The sequence below is a fragment of the Heptranchias perlo genome, chromosome 14 (genome assembly GCF_035084215.1).
Source record: "Heptranchias perlo isolate sHepPer1 chromosome 14, sHepPer1.hap1, whole genome shotgun sequence".
Classification (NCBI taxonomy): domain Eukaryota; kingdom Metazoa; phylum Chordata; class Chondrichthyes; order Hexanchiformes; family Hexanchidae; genus Heptranchias; species Heptranchias perlo.
The window spans coordinates 52,525,792-52,546,829 of record NC_090338.1 but is presented as its reverse complement, the minus strand read 5'-3'; the positions used below and the strand labels follow the sequence as shown (position 1 = coordinate 52,546,829).

Here is a 21,038-nt window from a genome sequence, read left to right as displayed (position 1 = left end):
TTGAGACAATACTTTTTCACTCTCAGATCCTCTGTCAGAACTGGTCCAAATTAAAGACAGGAAGCAAACACCAGCCATGACCAGAACAAGAAATAACTCCCTATAAATTACACAAATTTAAACCCAGGGCTGTGCACAAATTATAAATGTATACAATATGTTTACTAAAACATGCATTTCATCCCAATAAACTAAAAAATAGATACACAGGAGCAACACAAACATGACCCATGCTAGTCAGTTTTTTGTAAAACCCGCATAAACAAACATTTTCCAAAATTAATTTACCAATCCAAACACGCTATCCGCTTCTTTTCAAATACAAGCTCTGACACCAATTCTCTTGTGCTTTAGTTCTCCCCTTAAGGGGATTCATAAAATAGCTTGAAGGTACTGGGAATATTCTTCAATTGTATAAGATATTGCCTTGAAACTGCCACACATCACCCTTATTCCACATTGAACAACAGGAAAAACAAATTAATTGCAACATTCAATAAAACAAGTATGCAAGTATTTTTTTTAAATGGAGCCCAAACATACAGAAAACATTTTTTTTTAAAGTTGAACATTTTAAAGGCTTTTGCTTTATTGTTGAAAGCCAATAAATGCTTACTCAACCAATGAGTCATCAAATCTGTAATTCGAGTACCAAAGCATTCAGCTGTTTTGAATTTAATACAATACATTCAAACAAAATAAGTTCAGGACACACATTCTGGGGTTTAGTTGCTTTATTATAATCTCTGCAAAACAATATGAAATTCAGACTGTGATTACAAGAAGCTGTAGTACCAACACCTGGCTGATACAATGCAATAAGAAAACTGTTAAAGGGGCACAATCACTAAAACACAACACAACTTCGTTCATTAAAATCTGTTCCACCATTTTCTGTACAGTCAGCAAATGCATATGAACTAAAACCCTTTCACTAGCATAAACCTACATAGAGGTTTAAACAAAATGCCTCCAGGTTGTCACTGGCATACATATATAGTATCATTGGTAACTAGTTGCCAACTTAAAAAAAAATTCTCTCCATTTTTAGTTCTATTTCCTAGTCAAAAAGGATGAGCAAGAAGCCCACTTCTGTCTGCCTATGTCATTCTTCAGCTAAACAAAAGCTATGGGTGACTTGTCCTCCAATTTTCCCTCTCTTGTGAGTTAAGTCCCTGACCTCTGGCTGGTGTCACCATCCAATGCTACACCCAAGACTGGGTGCCACTGTATTGGGAATCATGGTTCTAAATCCACGTTCTACCATTTCATGGCACAGTACATCTGTATAAACACACTACCCTTAACCACGGTTTTTAATGAGTATAAAATCAATTGCAATACAAGGCTCTGCCATGTACCAGCATCAATCCCACTCACTATCATAACCTATTTATTAAAGAGTTTTCCTTTCTTACACCAATCTTTCCACGTGACTTTTAACTGTAACCATGAATAATCATTTGGAAATGGTAATCACGGTCAGTAACCAAGACTATTCACAATAGTTACGGATAATTTGGAGTGATGGCTCTTTCAACAGAGGTATCTTACATTTACAGTGCTATCTTTGTTAATATTCAGTCAAATAACAAACAGCAGTGATCTCTGGATTGCTTGACAGGAGCTAGTACACACACTGTAATGGTGATAAGAGTTAATGTACGTGTGCTGGTTAGTGGAAAATCTCTTGTGCTACTGTTGACAGTCTAAACAACTAGAAGAAAGTTAATGTGGAATGAAAAAGAGGGAGAAGCTTAGAAAGATTGTTCCCCTTTAAAATCAAACAATGTAAAACAAAGCTACCAGTACTGTATTTATCAAAGAATGACTAACAGGCACATTTATTAACCAAGAGGTTGGACAGTGATATGACATTACTTTTAGCTAATATATTTTTGTTGGGGCATTGGTACTCTACTAAGGGCACATAAAACAAAGTGTACCTTTAAATAAAATATTTAGTACTGTAACTTTAGTAATATGTACAGTACTCAGAGCAATACTATGAAACTGTCACTCCAAAGCTGTTGGCCCAAATTAGTCCAGATGAGATCCCTTCTGCTAAAGTATCATGAATGCGATAAATGTGCTTTTATTTCAATGGGATGTAAAATTGTTGCTTGGTGAAATGACTAGTGTCGTAACTTCCTTGAACACATTGCTGGTGCCAAACAGACCTAATTAAAGCACAAATAGGATATGATCTCCCACATGGAAAAATACTTATGTACATATTATACTGTACATGTCACTATTAAAATTGATGCAAATTCTAAGTACAGCACACACACAAAGAGTTTTCACTGTGAGATACAACAGCAGTAAACAGGTGAACATATTAATCAAATCCAAATATCCCACTGAAATTACTTCCTTAAAAAGGCAACAAGTACTTTACAAATAATTTTTCACCAAGTCTTGCTTTCTTCAGTACACAGAGGCATGATGAAGATCTACTTTACTTAACATTCCATACATTTATTTTTAATTTATTGGGCCCCATAGATGACAGAATTTACGATGAATAAAATTAAGATCCAGGATCATTTTGGTACATATATAATGTCATTATATATCATGTAAGTTTTCATTAACTCATTCTCTGGATAGTAACAATGCTATTTTACCACATCCTTTATCCAGTCTATCTCAGAATGACACCAGATGGTGTTGTTGCAGATGTGCAAAGGCTAAGAGCAAGAATGAAACCAAATGGCATGACAGTAGTGAATTAGTCATTAGTTCCAGAGCTTTAATTTTCTTTACTCAAGATTGATTGTAGTACCAATTCAAAGAAAGCAGACTGAAGTTCAAAATGTCTTGTAAAGTGAGCACTTATTTTGTGGATGGAAGACAACTGCATAGATGTTCAGGATTTCAAACTAATAATCTTCTGTGCCACTACTAAATATATATTGTGTGTCAAACACAATTTTTCTTAAAGTATACAAGTATATTTATATTGGAAACAACAGACCTGTCAACTTTAAGTGAGGGTTTAACTGTTTGCTGAATTCATGGAAGAGCTTTAATTTAAAGCTACATAGAAAACAACTATACTTGAAATTTCCACAATCACCCCACTAAATTTGCAGCATATCAAAATATGTAAGGAACTTGCATGAATGGCAAAAATGCATTGTATATTTGGGCACAGATTTCCCTAAAATGTCAATGAGTAAATATTAGTTATTAAAATAATTGAATAAAGTGATTTGGGAGAGAACAAGGACAGTATTGCAAATTTTTTGAAAGATGTGTTAACAAAGATCTTTTCAGAAATAAAACTAGAATTAGAACTGAACTTGCTTGGGGAATGGTAGAATTAATTACTCAGACACTTGTGCAAATAAAAAGTTTGTCATTTATTACACTTACTTTAATATAAACCAGACACTCATACCAAGTATTTGCCATTTCCTATGGATGTTTATAGATGTGTCAAATTTACAATCAAAAGGAAAGGCAGTAAAATCTGAATATGTTAGCCAATATTAGGAATGTTATCCTTCACAACAAAATTTATCATTTAATTATGAAATATTGATAAGCAACATGAATGAATAATCTTGGGTGTGATCACAACCAAACATATAATAGTGCATAAAGAATATATCTTTAGAGTACTGATAATTTGGATTATCTACAATTAATTTAATTAAGAAGCACTGTTCGTAAAGTTGAGTCATACTGGTAATTATTGTAAAGCTTTAAACTTGTCCTCTAATATAATCTATACAGCACCTCAACTGCCATCAGCAGTTTCCAACAACATTGAATTTCTGACACCGTTCTGTAAGCGTTTTGTCTAAAATGGTACATGGCATCAGTTTACATTTGAGGATCCATTTTATTAAGGCGTAAAAATTTCTAGTCACTTTTTGAACTTTCCATTCATTTTCCTGCTGGCTTTATACTTTCTGAATGGATCTGCTTGACTTAGAATACACAGCATTTTCACCACACATTTTTAAATCTGACTTTGCAATTGTGCCAGAAAAATGGCTGTTGAAAACAGGCAAGGTCTGAAAATGGGACTAGACATATTCAAACTTACAAGATATAGCTTTTCAGTGCAACAAGGTACTTTCTGACTGGAGACAGTTTTACAGATCTGTTGTTCCAGAACTTATGACAAGGATAAACCAATCATTCCAAGAACACTTAACATGCTCAGTATATCAAAATTCCAAATAGAACATTATACATTTCTCTTATTATAAGGTTATTTTTATATATTAGCATACATTAAAATATTTCATGAAAAAGGAAGCAAGATATTACTGGCATCAAATTACAACCATTTCTAGACTGTTTAATGCCACAGAGTCCCCTGGTAAAATGTAAAGCTGCACAGCTTGCTTTCATCTTGTTACCCACGAGGAACTATACATTTTACTAACGGGTATAAATCAAGTATCACTGTAGCATTCTTACAGGTCAGGAGTAGCAGCAAATGGCAGGAATACAAATGCAATGGTGACAAAGTGCGATTCTAATATCCATAAAATAAAGTGTTATCAATGAACGAACTATCTTTCTTTTATTTACAGAGAAACACTGAAACAAGAACAAACTGCATTTCTACAGGCTCCCAGTAGTATATAGGATGGATGTTAACACTATACTCTGAAGTCCTCCAATACCACTCAGCTATCAGCACTTCACTATTAATGAAGTCAGTAATATGTGAAGCACCTTTTTGGACCTATGACCTACCAAAGTGACATAACCTTTCAATCCAGTTACTACCAATGCATACATAAAATAATAGCTAAAACCTAAGTTGGTCTATTTATAATGTCCTAATTGAAAAGCTACAGCAATGAGCAAATAAGATCAATAGTATTCATATATTTTCTTTTTACAATATCTACTTTGGTTACCTAATTGAAGAATACAAAAATATATAGCTTTAGAAGTACTTTTTACATCCTATCAAGTAACATTTAGAAATCTGACGTGCACATTACTACATTAAATGCAAAAGGTGGCAACTTAGGAATTTTAGTATAGGTAGGCAATATACATTTATACAATAGTACAAATAGTTAAAATTAAATTTTGGTTATTTGCCTTTGTTTCAAGAGTGTACCACATACATGCTTTTTTTTCCTTTTTTAATGTAACAATTGCAAGCCACTATATTACACTGAAATGTTAACACAAAACTACATATAAATTACATTCTTTTGCTATGCATCTACATCTGAAGAGCCCATAAACTCTCAATATCAAATTTTCTAGAAGCTTAATAATAATTATAGGATCAAAATATTATAAAGTGTACTTGCATCCTCTTTCTGTGGATATTTGGACCCACACAACATATTTCACAGTTCTCGTAAAACCCTAACCCCAACCCTGATTACATTCAATTTTGTATCAGTGTAAGCTGTGCAAAACCTTACTTCACTGGCATTATGCCATATAATTGCATTTGTCTTTGGTACAAAATAGTGTGCAAATATTTCTGAAAAGTACCGAAACCCTTGTTTCAATAACCATCTTTATACAATACAGACTCTGTGGCATATATCTACATCGTTGAAATGTTCCTATATACATTCATAATGGTTTAAACAGCCAAAGAATGAAAATAAACAAATACTTTTTAAATCCATAAAATTTACCCACTGTACATCCATTACACCGTACATCTTTACTTTCATTTTAAATACAAGGCACAAAGAATATTACTCCTTTCTCAAACTTAAATACTTATGCAATGTCTGGAAAAGGCCATGTAATTTACTATATGAACTATTTAACGCATACTTAATGATACAAGAATATATAGTATATACAAAAGGAATATATAGTAATGGTGTTAATGAAAAAAAAAATCAGCAACAGCTGTTAACGTTAAAAAGAACTACAAACTAATTTTTTTGATTTCTTGATTCAACCACTGCATCCATGTTTCTACTGAAACTTAACATAAGCTTCCACCAACATTTTGGAACACATCAATTCCTAGGTCATTTCAAATTGTAGGTAAGTGAAATTTACCTCGCAGTACCTGAGCACACATAACCATTCTTATCTTAATGAGCATTCCTTTTACAGAACTCTAATGTGTCAATATGAGTTTTCCCCCTCTTTTTAAAGCAGGTCTAACACAACTAACAAAATGTCACTTGCTATAATGAATCAAACATTTATCACAGAAATGGCAGACATGTAACTATAGGCTGAAGCTGTTTCTGACAGAAGGTGGCACATTACACTTTTGATGTAGGTACTCGAAGGCCTTCAAGACCACCTGTTGGGTCCCCTTCTCCTGTCTTTTCCAACACTTGATTGACAAAGTCAGATGTTTGTCCAGCTACCGTTGTCCCTATCAAAAAAGGAGAAATAAAAAAAAAATCGAAGATCTGGCTGCTAATTAAAAATAAAATAATTTATAATCTTAAGTGTTAGCTCTATTACTTTTACTACTATACTGGGCACTGTGTGTTTGCGTTACCAAAACGAGCTGGTTTGTTGACAATTTATTAATTTCCTTTATCAAGAAATTTAACACAGGTGTGTGCTGCACTTATTAATTCAACTCTAATTAAACCTAACCATGATTACAACAGTTGACTGTGGCACTTCAGAAGCCATAAGGAAAATGATTAATACCTTATTTCAGGACTGATTCATGACGACAGAGTACTGAGACATTAGTCTATGTCTGTGATCTGTCACTTATTGATCTTGGCTGCACAAGTGGAGTAAGGAATCAACCAGGGACTTTCCCATAGGGAAAAGGAGGTTGTCATTAAACAGCTCTCATATACTTTGTGGCAGCTGGAGAAAGAGCAGCCTTGGTCAGAGGCCTGAGGCCAGGTCATAATATGGCCTGTAGCTAGTGCATGGCCTGGGTAGCACAAGAGAAGGAAAAGATTTAACAAAAAATACACACCACTGCGAAAAAAATAAAACAGCCTTGCTGAATCTTTCTGATCTTCCTTGTACAATTTCTAACTTTGTTCCTCCTGATATGTTGCCCAGAAAAGTTTGGTGCTTTCCTGCTTTCTCTTTTATGTCATGTGTGCATGTCAAAGAATGCTACACAGGGGTAATACTTGCAACCCACCATTTTGTGAAAGTGATTTACTCTAGCCAGATAACAAAGCAGATTTTAAACTAGGAGCGGTTAGTCTATGATCTCCTGTTTTGTGAAAATGTTCTACTCTCTGTAGTAAGAACAGCTCACTCAGGATGCTATAGGTTTATAGGGTTCTCAGACATACTTTTCACATAGATCAGATTTAATTACCAATCCCAGCATCCTCTGGTTTGTGAAACAAGTGGAGTATATTGGGATTGTTCCTTCTTCTCCACCAGTCACAACAATCTTTTGTGAGGAGGATAATAGAAACTACAATCTTCAGGCAGCACATCACAAGAACATAGAGGACTACACCAAAATACAAATATATACACATATATAAATGAGTCGCAGTCTAAAGGTTAATTGTGATTTCCCCTTTCCATAAAATGAGGATTATGAATTTTAAGTCTGTTGTGTAACCTTTAGAACAATCTGCCAGATAAATATTTTTAAGGTGCGCCTAATTTACTGTTGTTTCTATTTGGGTTAATATCTTTCAGGCTATATGCTATGTTCAAAACCAATTCGGTTAATTGTTCTAGTGGAGCACCTTACCAAAGTTAATGGTGTGTTATAATCTTGAGGTAAACTACTGAGAGGAAAAATGAGGATGGTCAGGCAAAGACTGAAAAGCAATTAGAATATCATTTCTTACCAAGTGTTTCGTTCAAGAGATTTTCAAGTTTTTCTAGCATGCTGCTGCTTCCCTTTTCCCCCTGACTCTGTACACGATTTACTATTTCCTGTTTTATTGAGTTAATCACATAAAGCAGATGATCTGCAAAGGAGAAGATATTACGAAAGTTAGAAAATTCCAATGCAGCTTAAAGCAAATATCATCAGGTCTCAAAACATCTGGTGTTCTAGGACATTTATTTACAGAATATATAAAATTATAGATCTATGGGTAAAATAAAACCACTAAATTAGACTAGGAAAACAAAACTATATAACAGCTATCCAGAAACACACAAAAAAAATATTTTTTGTAGATCAACAAAATTGAGCGATGTTCGCTCCACCTAAAGCATGTTGAAAGTGTTGTTAGAATTGGTTTCAATGATGAGCAGCAAAGAAATGCATTCAAATCTCATTACCAATACCTTTAGTCAGTTAATAAAGATAACCCTTCAACTAGAAATTGGCTCCAGCTGTAACAGTTTCGGTACTGCTACAGAAACAGTAAAGCTAATGGAATTTTATCAATTTATTGCCTTAATTGTTTTTGCTTATCGAGGAAACATTGGCCCCGTTACTTACGGGGAGGCGGGAGGGTGCAGGGGAAACCCGGCAAGGCCAGGGACGCGGAGGTCCTGCTGAATTTAACGGCAGGACCTCATTATAATTTTTCTCTTCCATTTCCCACCCAGCAGTCGACCAAATTAACAGACTGGCTGGCTGCCGGGTGGGAAAACCAGCGGCAGGGGGGCGCAGCCAGGGACCCTTGGGGACGGTCCCCGGGAATAATACGAATTAAGAGCAGGAGTAGGCCATTCAGCCCCTCGAGCCTGCTCTGCCATTTGATAAGATCATGGCTGATCTGACTGTGCCCTCAACCCTACTTTCCTGTCTACCTACTGTAACCTTTGACTCCCTTGTTAATCAGGAATCTATCTATCTCAGCCTTAAAAATATTCAATGACCCTGTCTCCACCACTCTCTGGGGAAGGGAGTTCCACAAACTCATAACCCTCAGAAAAAATTTCTCATCTCCATCTTAAATGGGAGAGACCCCTTATTTTTAAACTGTGGCCCCTAGTTCTAGTCTCTCCCACAAGGAGAAACATCTCCTCAGCATCTACCCCTTCTAGTCCCCTCAGGATCTTATATGTTTCAAACTCCAATGTATAGAGGCCCAACTTGTCCAACCTTTCTTCATAAGATAACCCCCTCATCCCAGGAATCAGTCGAGTGAACCGCCTCCAAACCAATTATGTCCTTTCTTAAATAAGGAGACCAAAACTGCACACAGTATTCTAGATGTGGTCTCACCAATGTCCTGTACAACTATAGCAAAACATCTCTACTTCTATATTCCATTCCCCTTGCAATAAGTGACAACATTCCATTTGCCTTCCTAATCACTTGCTGTACCTGCATACTAACTTTTTGTGATTCATGTACGAGGACACCCAGATCCATCTGTACCTCAGAGTTCTGTAATTTCTCTCCATTTAAATAATATACTGGGGGGGGGTGGGAGGAGGGGAGAACGGAGTGGCCACGATCAGTAGAGGGGAGGTCAAAGGCTTCCTTGAGCGGCCGAGGGGAGCACTCCTGTTCCTCCTGGCCCATAAGGCATGCTGTTAAAGCCTCTTATTTTCTTGAGCCGGCAACTTCCACCTCCATTTCACTGCCGGGTTTCCCGAGCCCTGGGAAACTCGAGGGCTATTGTTGCTACAGAAGAGAACATTTGTCTACATTTTGTGCTCTTCAGATCAAATGCTTCTTGTGCTAGTTATTGCACAAGTCAGATCCAAGGTAAAACTCCCTCTACTCTGCCCCACAATGTGCCATAGCCCAAATCTAGGAAGACTACCCCATACTCTACCAACATGAATTTTCCATTTCCCAGAGCAGCTGTGCTTAAACGATGATAGGCTCCTCCTTTCAAACCTATTCTTGTCCTACTAGGTCTCTTTCTAGAACCAGCAGCCCAGTTATCACAATAATCGGACTGCCCCTTGAGAGCTTAATCTTTTTTTAAAAAAGAGTTTTCCTAATATCCTAATGTGGTACTTGCTACCACATGGAGTAGTTGAGGCGAATAGCATAAATGCATTTAAGGGGCAGCTGGATATGTACATGAGGGAGAAAGGAATAGAAGGATATGCACATAGAGTGAGATGAAGTAGGGTGGGAGGAGGCTCCTGTGGAGCATAAACACCGGCATAGACTAATTGGGTCGAAAGGCCTATGTAATATGAAAATACGCAACAGATCAAAAGGCATGACCTAAGAGAAGGAAAAAGAAAAATGAACAATTCTGAATTCATATAGTGCCTCAAGTCCTGAGGACGTCCCAAAGAACTTCACAGCCAATTCATTATTTTTGAAGATTTCTGTCGTTTTGTAGGCAAACACAGCAGTCAATTTGTACACAGTAATGTTCCACAAATAGGAAATGAGATCAATGATTAGATAATCTGTTTTAGTGGTATTGGTTGAGGGACGTATGCTTGCCACACTACCAGAAGAATACTCTGCTCTTCTCTGAAATAGTGCCATGGAATCTTTTATATCTACCTGAACAGGTAGATGGGGCCTTCGTCTAACATCTCATCTGAAAGATGGCACCTCTGACAATGTATCATTTTCTCAGTGCTTGCACTGTTGCGTCAGCCTAGGTAATGTACTCAAAGGAGTGCGGCTTGAACCCACAATCTTCTGACTCAGATTAAAGAGTGATTCTCTGGAGCCAAGCTGATACTTAATCAACTTGTCAGTGCACCACACAAAGTTGCAGCAACTGTAAGTGCAGTGATGCAGTAAAATTACACCACTGCTGCACTAGTTACCATGCAAGAAAAACGGCAGCAGTTCATCTAAGCTTCTTATGCCAGTTCACTTCTTGCAATCAGACTCTTATAGTGCCCCCTTAGGGGTGACAAACAAGAACTGGTACTGTACCGGTGGATTACAGGCTGATGGGTAAAGATAGTGTGGTGTGCTAGGAACACAGTGCTCCACACACTTTCTCATTATACCCAGATGGATGAATTGTACTCTTGGACACTTTCCATTTCAGTCAAGATCTAAAGCAATGGGGGAGGGGTGAAAATAGAACGCATGATGGACAGCAGCAGTGGATCTGGCACAAGTCAACATTCTCAGCAATCACTCTGATGAAGTCAAAGTACTGCTCACAATTGATGCACAAAGATGTGCTGTGTCTGATAATTCATGACAGAATTCCAAACATTGGCAAAAGAAAAAGACTGCAAAGTTTTGCACTGAATGGTGGTAGATGTTTGTGAATTAAATATTCACGTGAAGTACATTCACCTGTATCGCATGTAAGGTGTTTTGTACTAAAATTGGTGCATGTGGCTAAAATGGTGTCGCCGTAGCCACTGTTTCAGTGACCAGTCAGCAATTTATATTGGACAACAATGTTTTAGCATAGCATTTACAGATCTTTACAAAGACCTGGTGCAGACCTAATGCTGACACTGCAGTCCAATCTCTTATTGTTAGGATCATCTTGCACAGGGGTGGGATAATGGGAGATGTGAAGGGAACCCTTTTCATAAATGAGTAATGTGTTACACATTAATGCACTCGGATCCTGTGCTTGTAGAAGAATGGGTGCAATCATATCCCTGGGTCTTTTGAAGTGGCCAGAACACAGGAACATAGAACAGAAGTAGGTTATTTAGCCCCTCGAGCCTGTTCCACCATTGAATGAGATCATGGCTAATCTGTGACCTAACTCCATATAGCCGCATTAGGCCCCTATCCCTTAATACCTTTGATTAACAAATATCTATCAATCTCAGATTTAAAATTAATTGAGCTAGCATCAACTGCCGTTTGTGGAAGAGAGTTCCAAACTTCTACCACCCTTTGCGTGTAGAAGTGTTTCCTAACTTCACTCCTGCAAGTCCTGGCTCCAATTTTTAGGTTATGTCCCCTAGTCCTAGACTCTCCAACCAGTGGAAATAGTTTCTCTCTAGCTACCCTCTCAGTTTCCCCTTAATATCTTGAAAATTTCGATCAAATAACCCCTTAATCTTCTAAATTCCAGGGACTACAGCCCTAGTTTGTTCAAACTCTCCTCATAATTTAACCCTTGGAGTCCAGGTATCATTCTAGTAAATCTACGCTGCACTCCCTCCAAGGCCAATATATCCTTCCTAAGGTGGTGCACAGAACTCAGTACTCCAGGTTTGGTCTAACCAGGGCTTTGTATAGCTGTAGCATAACTTCTACCCCCTTGTATTCCAGTCCTCTAGATATAAAGGCCAGCATTCCATTAGCTTTTTTGATTATTTTCTGTACCTGTCCATGACATTTTAATGATCTATGTACATGGACCCCTTTGGACCTCCACTGTTTTGAGCTTTTCACCATTTAGAAAGTGCTCTGATCTATCCTTTTTAGGTCCAAAGTGGATTGACCTCACACTTGCCTAATGTGAAATCCATTTGCCACAGTTTTGCCCATTCACTTAATCTATTAATATCTCTCTGTAATTTTATGCTTCCATCTACACTGCTGACAATGCTGCCTATCTTTGAGTCATTGGCAAACTTGGATATGTGGCTTAGAATAAAGCTGGATAACTTTACAGATGTCTATTGCTAGTCAGAACTGCTGTAATTTCTATTTCAAACTTGTCATTTCATACAACATCCTTGGGAGAGAAACGGACAAAGTTGTAGATGTGAGCTGAACTATGGTGGTTGCCCTAGAAAAGGCAATACGTACTTCCTAGACATTTCTGCTGTGGGAGAATGGAGCTTGTCAAAAAAACTATGTTGAGATAAAACACAACTTTGGCAATTAGTTCAAACAAAATTTAAAAGGGATTCCACACTGGGTCTCCTCTGCACTATTATACCATTTTTTTCTTTTCTTCCCTCCAGGGGCCTATTCATTCATTTCTAAGTGGAACCAGGCTAGGTCCTGCATCATCTTCAGTGGGTACACAAATGAACAGTGGCTAAATTAACTATTTGTTCGGAATTTAAGTAGAGGGTAAAATCTGAAGCAATTAAATTTATTAACAACGGAAGAGAACATACTAGTTCTATCAACTACATAAACACTGAGCAATCACTTGCATTGCACAGAATGAGCTCAAGGTCCCCATGACAACTTAATCATTTCATACAACATCCTTGGGAGAGAAATGGACAAGATTGTAGATGGGAGCTGAACTATGGTGGCAATACGTACTTCCTATAAATTTCTGCTGTGGGAGAGTGGAGCTCTCAAAGAAATTATATTGAGATAAAGCAGATCTTTGGAAGAGGAGCAGAGCTTGTGGTAGGTTGCTTTATCAGTAGAAAATTGTGATTTGAAATGTTGTATAGTCCCACACGCCTCAGATTCTGTACATTTGTACTCTATTATTAATGTATACTAGTGAATCTCCCATTACCTTGCTCACAGTTAGTCGGAGGAATGGTACATCTTAGATGTGTTCGTTGCAACAGGCTGAGAAAGGTTACAGCGCCAGCTTTGGAGCAAGTTTGGAGATAACATGGTTTTGGGTAGGGTAGAGAGTGTATATATTGTGATACACAAGGTATCACAATTGTGTGGGACAGGCTGGATGGACCAGAGGGTCTTTTCCTGTCCGTCATTGTTCGTATGTAAACAACAGGCATTACAGTTACTATTACAGCATACCAAACCAATTTCAGTGGACTGGGAGTATGATATTACCAATTCAAGGATGTTAATATATCATAGAATTATCCAGTCAAAATGGAATTGATTTTTAAAAAAAAATAAATTGTATACCTCTCAAAGAGTTAAGAAACATAGGTCACTCAAGCTATTGTAAGTGTAATTAGCCTAAAAAAAAATCATGTAAGATTATTATCTTACCATACTCTGTGTTGAGACCCCATAGCTTTACTTTATTAGCCTCATATTGAGCCTTTTTCTTTAGGCGGCAAGCCCTGCAAATAAAAATATACAATTAGGAGACACTTGCATTCACAACTGGTTATTACTGCTAACTTAAGTTTGTTATTTCGGAACTCATTAAGGTGAAAGATATCAGTACTAGGAAATGGAACCAATTTCCATTTTGAGCACTTAGTATGTTGGCATTTCAGGTATAGCATAGCTAATCAAACACAGAATTCTTAATTGTCAGAATCACATACAGCATTTTTGTTTTCTCCATTAACAAATAAACTGTAGTAAAAGGACTTTTTTTTAAAAAAAGGATATGTTTCGTTAAAGTAATATCAGTCGAGTCCTCCCTATTCTTATACCAGGCCTGCCACCTGAGAAAAAGATCAGTGTAAGAAGCTCGCTTTACATTGCCATTGACTTGCTGTTTAATTCAGTTCCCCTTGTAACGTGCTGTACAGGCAACAAGCTCACTGTTCCTGCCTTCATACCTGACCCTGAATAAAACCGAGACCAGTAAGATTCACTACACTTGAAGCTACTAAATATAAAGTTTCTTTTTAGAGACAGTTCAATAATAAGTTATTTAAATCTTATTCTTATGGATACAGATCAACAGACAGATCTATGAAAATAAAGCATTTGCTTATCCAATGGCTCAACTAGTTAAGGCAATGAGTAGCTATGTCACATAGGCCAGGAACTTCCCAGGTTTGATTCCCAGTCTGTGCTAAGTTAGCTGATCTCAGCCGGAGGAGGGCCCTTATAATTGGCTTCAATGTTTTCTAGATAGGGAGTGGGAAATCAGCTTGGTACCCACTCTTGCTTACTATCCAGCAATCCCTGTTTAAAGTATGCTTGTGTGTGGACATGGGTGAGGACAGAATCAGCCTCAATTGTGATGCTCCCTCCCTCACTTGTTGAATAGCCAGTTGAAACTCACTGCCCAGGCTCACATAAAAAGCACCTACAGAACAATACCCCAGGAAAGAGACTGTCAATGTCTTTAGCGGGAAGAAATCGGAAGAAAATTGGAAGGAAAATAAAAAGAGATCTGTACTTCAGCTTTAGATGCATACTTTACATATAACATTATACAGCATAGAACTAAATGTGACTGCAAATAAAAATGTTTGATTTATTAAAAAGAGCTACAATTTTCAAATGTTGGTTGAACTTTTATCTCCTCTCATTGGTTTCTCAACAAAAACAGCTTCCAGACTGTTTGTTCTGCCAACCAAAAGCAGTTTCTACTAATTAAACATGTTAATGATTAGAATTTTTCTCTTTGTCTGTTTATCAATGAAAGTCAGACATAGCATGCAAACTTACACTATAAAATGTAGTTTAAGAAATACTATGTCATCAAAACTGAATCTCCTTGGAATAAAGATCATTACTCACCTTTAGAATAATGTAGTCATCATTTTCTGAAAAGGTACACTCCACATCCCAAGGGTAGGTAGCCTATGCAACTGGGGGAAAAAAAAAATAAAAAAAAAATTACAGGGCTGTGCCTCCGCTACTACTGCGTGAAGTTCACCAACTCTCCTGGCAGAGAACAGAGTTAGGAACAAAGTCCTTTTGACAGCAGCTTTAAATCTACAGTAGCCATAGGCTCAAAAGGGGCTGGGGTGGGGTTGCATCAGGTTACACAGCACAAAGATCCCATGCTTGGACCAAGCACTTAATTGGGGTCTTGATGTGGGGAGAAAATTCAAGGAATGGCTTTCCAAAGAGTTTCCTTCCACAAGGGAATGAAAGGCAGAGATAGCTTATGCAGAGACTTCCATGGAGTTGTGCTGAAGTCCTTCATACAGCAATTCCAGGGCATAAATGAACATTCAGGCTATATCACAAGAGAGAGGACCAAATCTAAGTACCAGAGGCAAATAGTTAACAGCCTAGACAGATTGCAAATGCTAAAAGTTGAAGAAAGATATTACTGCAAAATTCCGTCGCTGACAATTTAAGTCTCTTGGAAGAAGAGTCGTCGGAAATAAGGTTTAGCCCATTTATTAGTGACAAAGAAAAGCTAAAGTGGACTTACATGATGGTCATCTCAGCTTAGGCCTTGATATACAAGTATTTGAAAGACAAAATGGTGAGCCAAAGATGGCTCCGAAATGTCAAAATCGTACACCAGCATTCTCGTGTCCCTTCATCAATGATTGGGGGTGGGGGGTGAGGAGTAAGGAAACCACCTTAGAGGCTTTCCTGGCCGAGTTTGATTGGCACCTATAGGATAGTATGAAAGAACAAACCCGAATATCACTGTAATAGCGATTTGAAATATTTTTTAAACTCCAAGTCTGAGCTCAGCTGTTTTTGTTCTCTCTAGCTGTACCACGTTGTAACAGCATATTTACTATCATCACGTTTAATGACGTGCAACTCTAACAAGTACGTTGTCTGCTAGTGAATTCAATCTTCACCGTGTACAAAACAAAGTATTCATTTTATTTAAGTTGCTTTGCTCAGAGAACCCTCAAGGTAAGACTAGCTACGTAAGTTTTTAAGTGCGACACTTGGATGACACGTAGCCTGCCATAGTATTAACCTGTTTCTGTCTCTCAATAAACTGACCAGTGTCCAGCACTCTATCCAAACTTAGTAACAAAAATGGGGGTTAGACTGCGCTCCGAGAGAGGAGGACCATGAAGCTGCAATGATGCCCCCTCCCCCAATTTCATAATTATTTCCACTTTACTTCAGATGCTCATCAATCACTATTTTTCTTTTTATCTCCACTTGTAAAGCCTTTGTGAGGTTATGGGAAGTTATAATGATCTGCATGGATGGGTGAGTTTAATCCCAGAGACATCGGATTATCCATTAATAGTCAGCTGGTTAGGGACAGGTTTCAGACTATTCCCGTTTCTGTAACAAGAAATCTGCTTTGCTCTGGAGCCAAAGGATTCAGTTCCAGGTAGAAGAGAAGACCAGAGTACTAGAGATTCCGAGAACAGTATAATGTAATTAGCATTACGTTGTGAATCATGGAAGCACAAAAGGAACGTAGATCACAATTTTTCTTTCTGGGGAAAAGAAAAACAGTGCCATGTTATTGGCGGGAGAAGGAGTCCCAAAGTAGTAAAAGTCTGCACCATCTGAGACAGTATCTTACAGTTCAATTCTCGGATTTGCCTTGGGTGAACATCGATAAGTCTCTGGTGAAGGTTGCAAATGCAGAGATGATCCTGAACCATATAAATGCCACATGTGCCTACTATTTGGAAACAAAAGTAGTTTCTGTAGCAATCCATGATGATGCCTTGTTTGAGAATGCATCTTGGAGGTTGATGGCTGCATGTCAGCACACTTCCTGAATGACGGCGAGTGTAATAACTATCACAAATATTTTTTTGAGGAACTTCTTCAGGTTTCAGACATTGTGAATAGGTTTGAACACCTCTGTCCTTGTGAAAAATAGGAGATAAAAGGAATAGAATTTTCACCTTCATTGCTTTAAAGTATTTTGTCAATTGCACGAGAGCATAAGTCGTCTATCTTTTCTACTTTGGTGTCCCTTTTTAACATGACCATTATTGCTCTGTGAAAGGGCACAACAACCCTGATGGTTTTCCAGATCCTGTTACTAGTGAGCCAGCCCCAGTCTGAACTGGGTTGAGTCAGAAACAGATGCGGCATCAGAGCCAGGGCCCTGGCATCACTGGGTGGAAGAAGCAACGGAAGGAATTGTGACTTCATTCTTCTTGTGAAGACTGTAGATGCCTGTGCCTCAGTGAAGCCTTTTACAGCTCAATGAAAACTGAAGCCTTCCGAACATTTATTGTTTCTCATTCATCTGTACAGGTTTGCTGTTGGACCTAAAGCCAGAGAGAGGCTTTAATAACTTACCTGCTGTGCCCAGACTTCGTGAATTTCTTCTGTTTTGTTTCCAGAAAGATTTCAGTTGTTTAGCAGTGCCAAATTTTGAATGTCCATGAACATTCCTGAGTGTGCATCAGCATAAGACAACTACTTCGGCATTAGAATAAGCCAACACACAGGTAAAACAAACTCCAAACCAAATTGGAAGAATAACTCCTCCTATATCCAGCTTTCTGCAGTGATGTGGGATAGGATTGGATGCAATTGTTTTATGGCAACTCTCAATGGTCAGCTCTTACAATACAAATCTGTTTCCTCCACTGTGACTAAATCAGCACAGGCACTTTTCAGAGATTACATGGACCTCATGGCCAGTGTAAATTTATTACATGGAGATATGATGGACCAAAAATAGGTGTTTTATTTTTCCTATTTCTCAACCTACAATCCAGGTCTGCATCTGGCACATTGGGGGAAGCACAATGGGAAAAGCTTAGTAAATGACAAAGGAGTATCCTTCGCCACAGAAACGTGCAGGTCTGAAATGAACCTCAAATTCCTCTGTATTTGCCTAGTTTTCCTCTCACAAGATATGTTAAATGAGAAGAAGATCTGTTGAATGAGAAGAAGTTCTGTGATGTCGTCAATCTGAATGATAGAACTTCTTTGATAACTGTCTGTATTTTGGATGAATGATGATGCTGCAACCTCTTTGGTTTACCCTACTACAGAAATACAAGAGATCACACATAGTGTGATCAAGAAGACAGCACTGGATGCAGCATATATACTTGTTGATGATGGAGAAGAGCTTTCTGCAGCTGATGCAGAATTGTAAATTTAGCTTAACAAGATACCTGTACTGAATTTTCTTTCAAAAGTAAAATAAGAAATTTGGGCCATCAGGGCAGTAAAAATAAAGTATTGATTGAGAAGACTCCTTATGCGATGCAACAAACATAATGCAACAGGTGTCAATGGTGGGAGGAAAATAACTGAAGATGGATGCCTGGAGGTGCCCCTGTACAGTGCAAGTATCACACAATTACATTAAAATCTAAAGGGACAGGTGTCCCTGTGATTTTCCCAGTTGGATAGGCCACCTATGTGTACGTATGTGGAGTAGAATCAATGAAGATAATACAAAAAAAAATTGAGTTTCATCTTTCAATTATGTTAAAAACTGTTTCTATTAACATGTCCAAAACAAAACCTTTTCCAAATATCCAACTTTCAGATGGAGAAAGGTGGGTTAATTTAGCATATGGGTAGAATGAAAATGTGGTGTGCTGTATTCAAATGACAGCATTTCACCTCTTTTGCACAAAAAGTGGTAATGGGTGGATAATGGAATAGGTAATTAGAGCTCCACCCACCCTTCTACAGGATAGATAGAAATTCATTTTTGAGGGGATGAGGGTACATATCAAAATATTTATAAGATTGAAACATATTTCTGGTAATTACAAAATGTTAAAACAAATTTGGTTTCAATTATGCAGGACTAACAGTGTATATGCACAGTATTAACAGTGCAATGTAGAATTCTTCTCATTACCTGGATGCTAGTTTGTTCTTCTCTTTTCTGGATCTTGGTCTGGCAGTTAATGGCAGTTCACTTACAGGTGTCAGATCACTAATCACCTTATTTAGTTTTCTAAGTTCATTTCCAATCTGTAGTAGTTTTCTTGGATTTGGAGTCAAGTCTTCCACATCTGTTCTGCGAGACTTCTTCACTAAATATTTTCCTATTTTGGCAAGAACACATATCATCATTAGCTTATCCAGAGTCACCATAATTCTAAGAAACTAAACAACATTTTGGGATACAGTATATCAGTAATTTGAGACATGACACGTGGTAAGTGTAGCATGCTTGGGAGGAACGGGTGACTTTGGACCTATGGCGCCCAAAGCTCTCCACCACTGGGGTTTTCCTTGAGTCATGACTGGATCTCTTGCAGACTAATTGATGAGATTGATTGCTATGATTAATCAACAACTCCATTATTGTTGTATCATGTGACCACCAGGATGGTAGAAGCCAAACTCGATGTACCATGGTCCTTTTTAATTTAGCAATTCCTATGTTCCTCAATCAACTATTGCAATAAATACAATTAACTAAAGCCTTCTATTATAAACTAAGATTTTCAGAATACTTATTCAAAGCTATTAAAGAAAGTTTTAACTTGGATGATCAAGAATAACATTTCCACAAGCAACTTTGAAACAGGACTATTTTAAACCATTTTGGCAGCAACAACAAATACGCAAGTAGATTTTTAAAAAACTGTCAGAGCAGCTATCTGCTCACATTCAGTTTGGCAAAGCTGCAGCTCTCGTCAATTCAGAGGAAGAACCTTAATAAGAGAGCCATGAAAGATAATTTACATGGCTATGTAACAAAAATATAATTTTCATCCTCTTGGACCTTTATATCTTGTATGAATGTTTTTTTGAAAAGTGATGCCAGTTCTAAAATGATAAAATTGACGATTGAGATATATAGTACCTTTTCTATGCTTTATTTTGTGAATAATTTTATTTATAAATAAATCTAAACCATAATTTATCCTGAATAAAATAATCTAACAATGTGCAGCACCGAATAAAGATGCAGGTTTCGCTTGGGAATCTAGATCTGCTCATGAAAAAAGTCATCAAGCTACTAGCACAAGCAAAGGGGTGTTAGAGAAACCTGAACTGCAACAGGCTAGTTCCAGTAAATCAGCATTAAAAAGTTTTTCTTTCCTCCTCTCCTAAAAAGGTGCTGACCCTCACTAGGTTACCATTTTATTGGTACCATCAACCTTCCATTATCTTGCTCATGTGGCCATTCTTCATGAGTCTAGGTTATACAGGTTAGTAGGGTTTTTAACCATAAAGGGCATCATAGCTGAACCCGACTCTGTTCTCACCCAGCGTCTGTACACACTTGCATTTTCCAGCATTGTCAATGGACAGAGTAGGAGCAAGAACCCTCACTGCTTTTTATCCCTACCTGGTCTAGGGTCTCATGAGACTAATTATAGCATTGCTCCCCTAATTGAGATTAGCTAACTCGATATTGACTGCAAATAAAATCTGGGACTTTCTAATCGGTTTGGTTTACCAGATGGTACCTTATCCACTATACCACGAGGATTGTGTCTCTATGGCTCATGGGCAAATGCACCACATGCTGTAGCTCTTAGCAAAACAGACCAGAAATATCCCAGGTTCGATCTCTAGCCTAGCTATGTTAGCTAATCTTCATTGTGGGACACTATGGTTGACTTCAGCACCCCAGGCAACAGAGAGAGAATAAATTGGCTGGGTTTTCCACTCCCACTTACTTTCAGTGACAATTGGTGGAAGTGCATTGTGTGGATATTGAATTAAGATATGATTGGGCTCTGCTGTGATGGTCTCCGTGGCCAAATAACTTGGCAATACTCATTCTGCAGAATGACTCTTAGAATGGTACCAGACAACAAACATTGCGCCAAAATAAGAGCAAGACTCC

The 21,038-nt window shown here is 37.7% G+C and overlaps 1 protein-coding gene across 3 annotated transcripts in view; it reads right to left on the bottom strand.

Annotated features, from left to right (window-relative positions):
* Positions 1-716: 716 nt before the first annotated feature.
* crebrf (creb3 regulatory factor) overlaps positions 717-21,038 on the bottom strand; it is a 60,686-nt gene continuing 40,364 nt past the window's right edge. Inside the window, exons 6-10 of one of the 3 annotated variants that reach the window (XR_010965686.1) lie at positions 19,089-19,278; positions 15,747-15,934; positions 15,101-15,171; positions 13,664-13,737; positions 7,870-7,883 (exon numbers count right to left, since the gene is read on the bottom strand). Coding sequence is in view for 1 of the 3 variants with exons in the window: in XM_067996432.1 (XP_067852533.1) it covers positions 6,228-6,343; positions 7,761-7,883; positions 13,664-13,737; positions 19,089-19,278 (503 nt within the window). In the remaining 2 variants the exon portion in view is untranslated. Of the gene's footprint in view, positions 6,344-7,760; positions 7,884-13,663; positions 13,738-15,100; positions 15,172-15,746; positions 15,935-19,088; positions 19,279-21,038 lie in introns of those variants that run through there. The other 2 variants (XM_067996432.1, XR_010965687.1) reach the window with 2 other exon arrangements.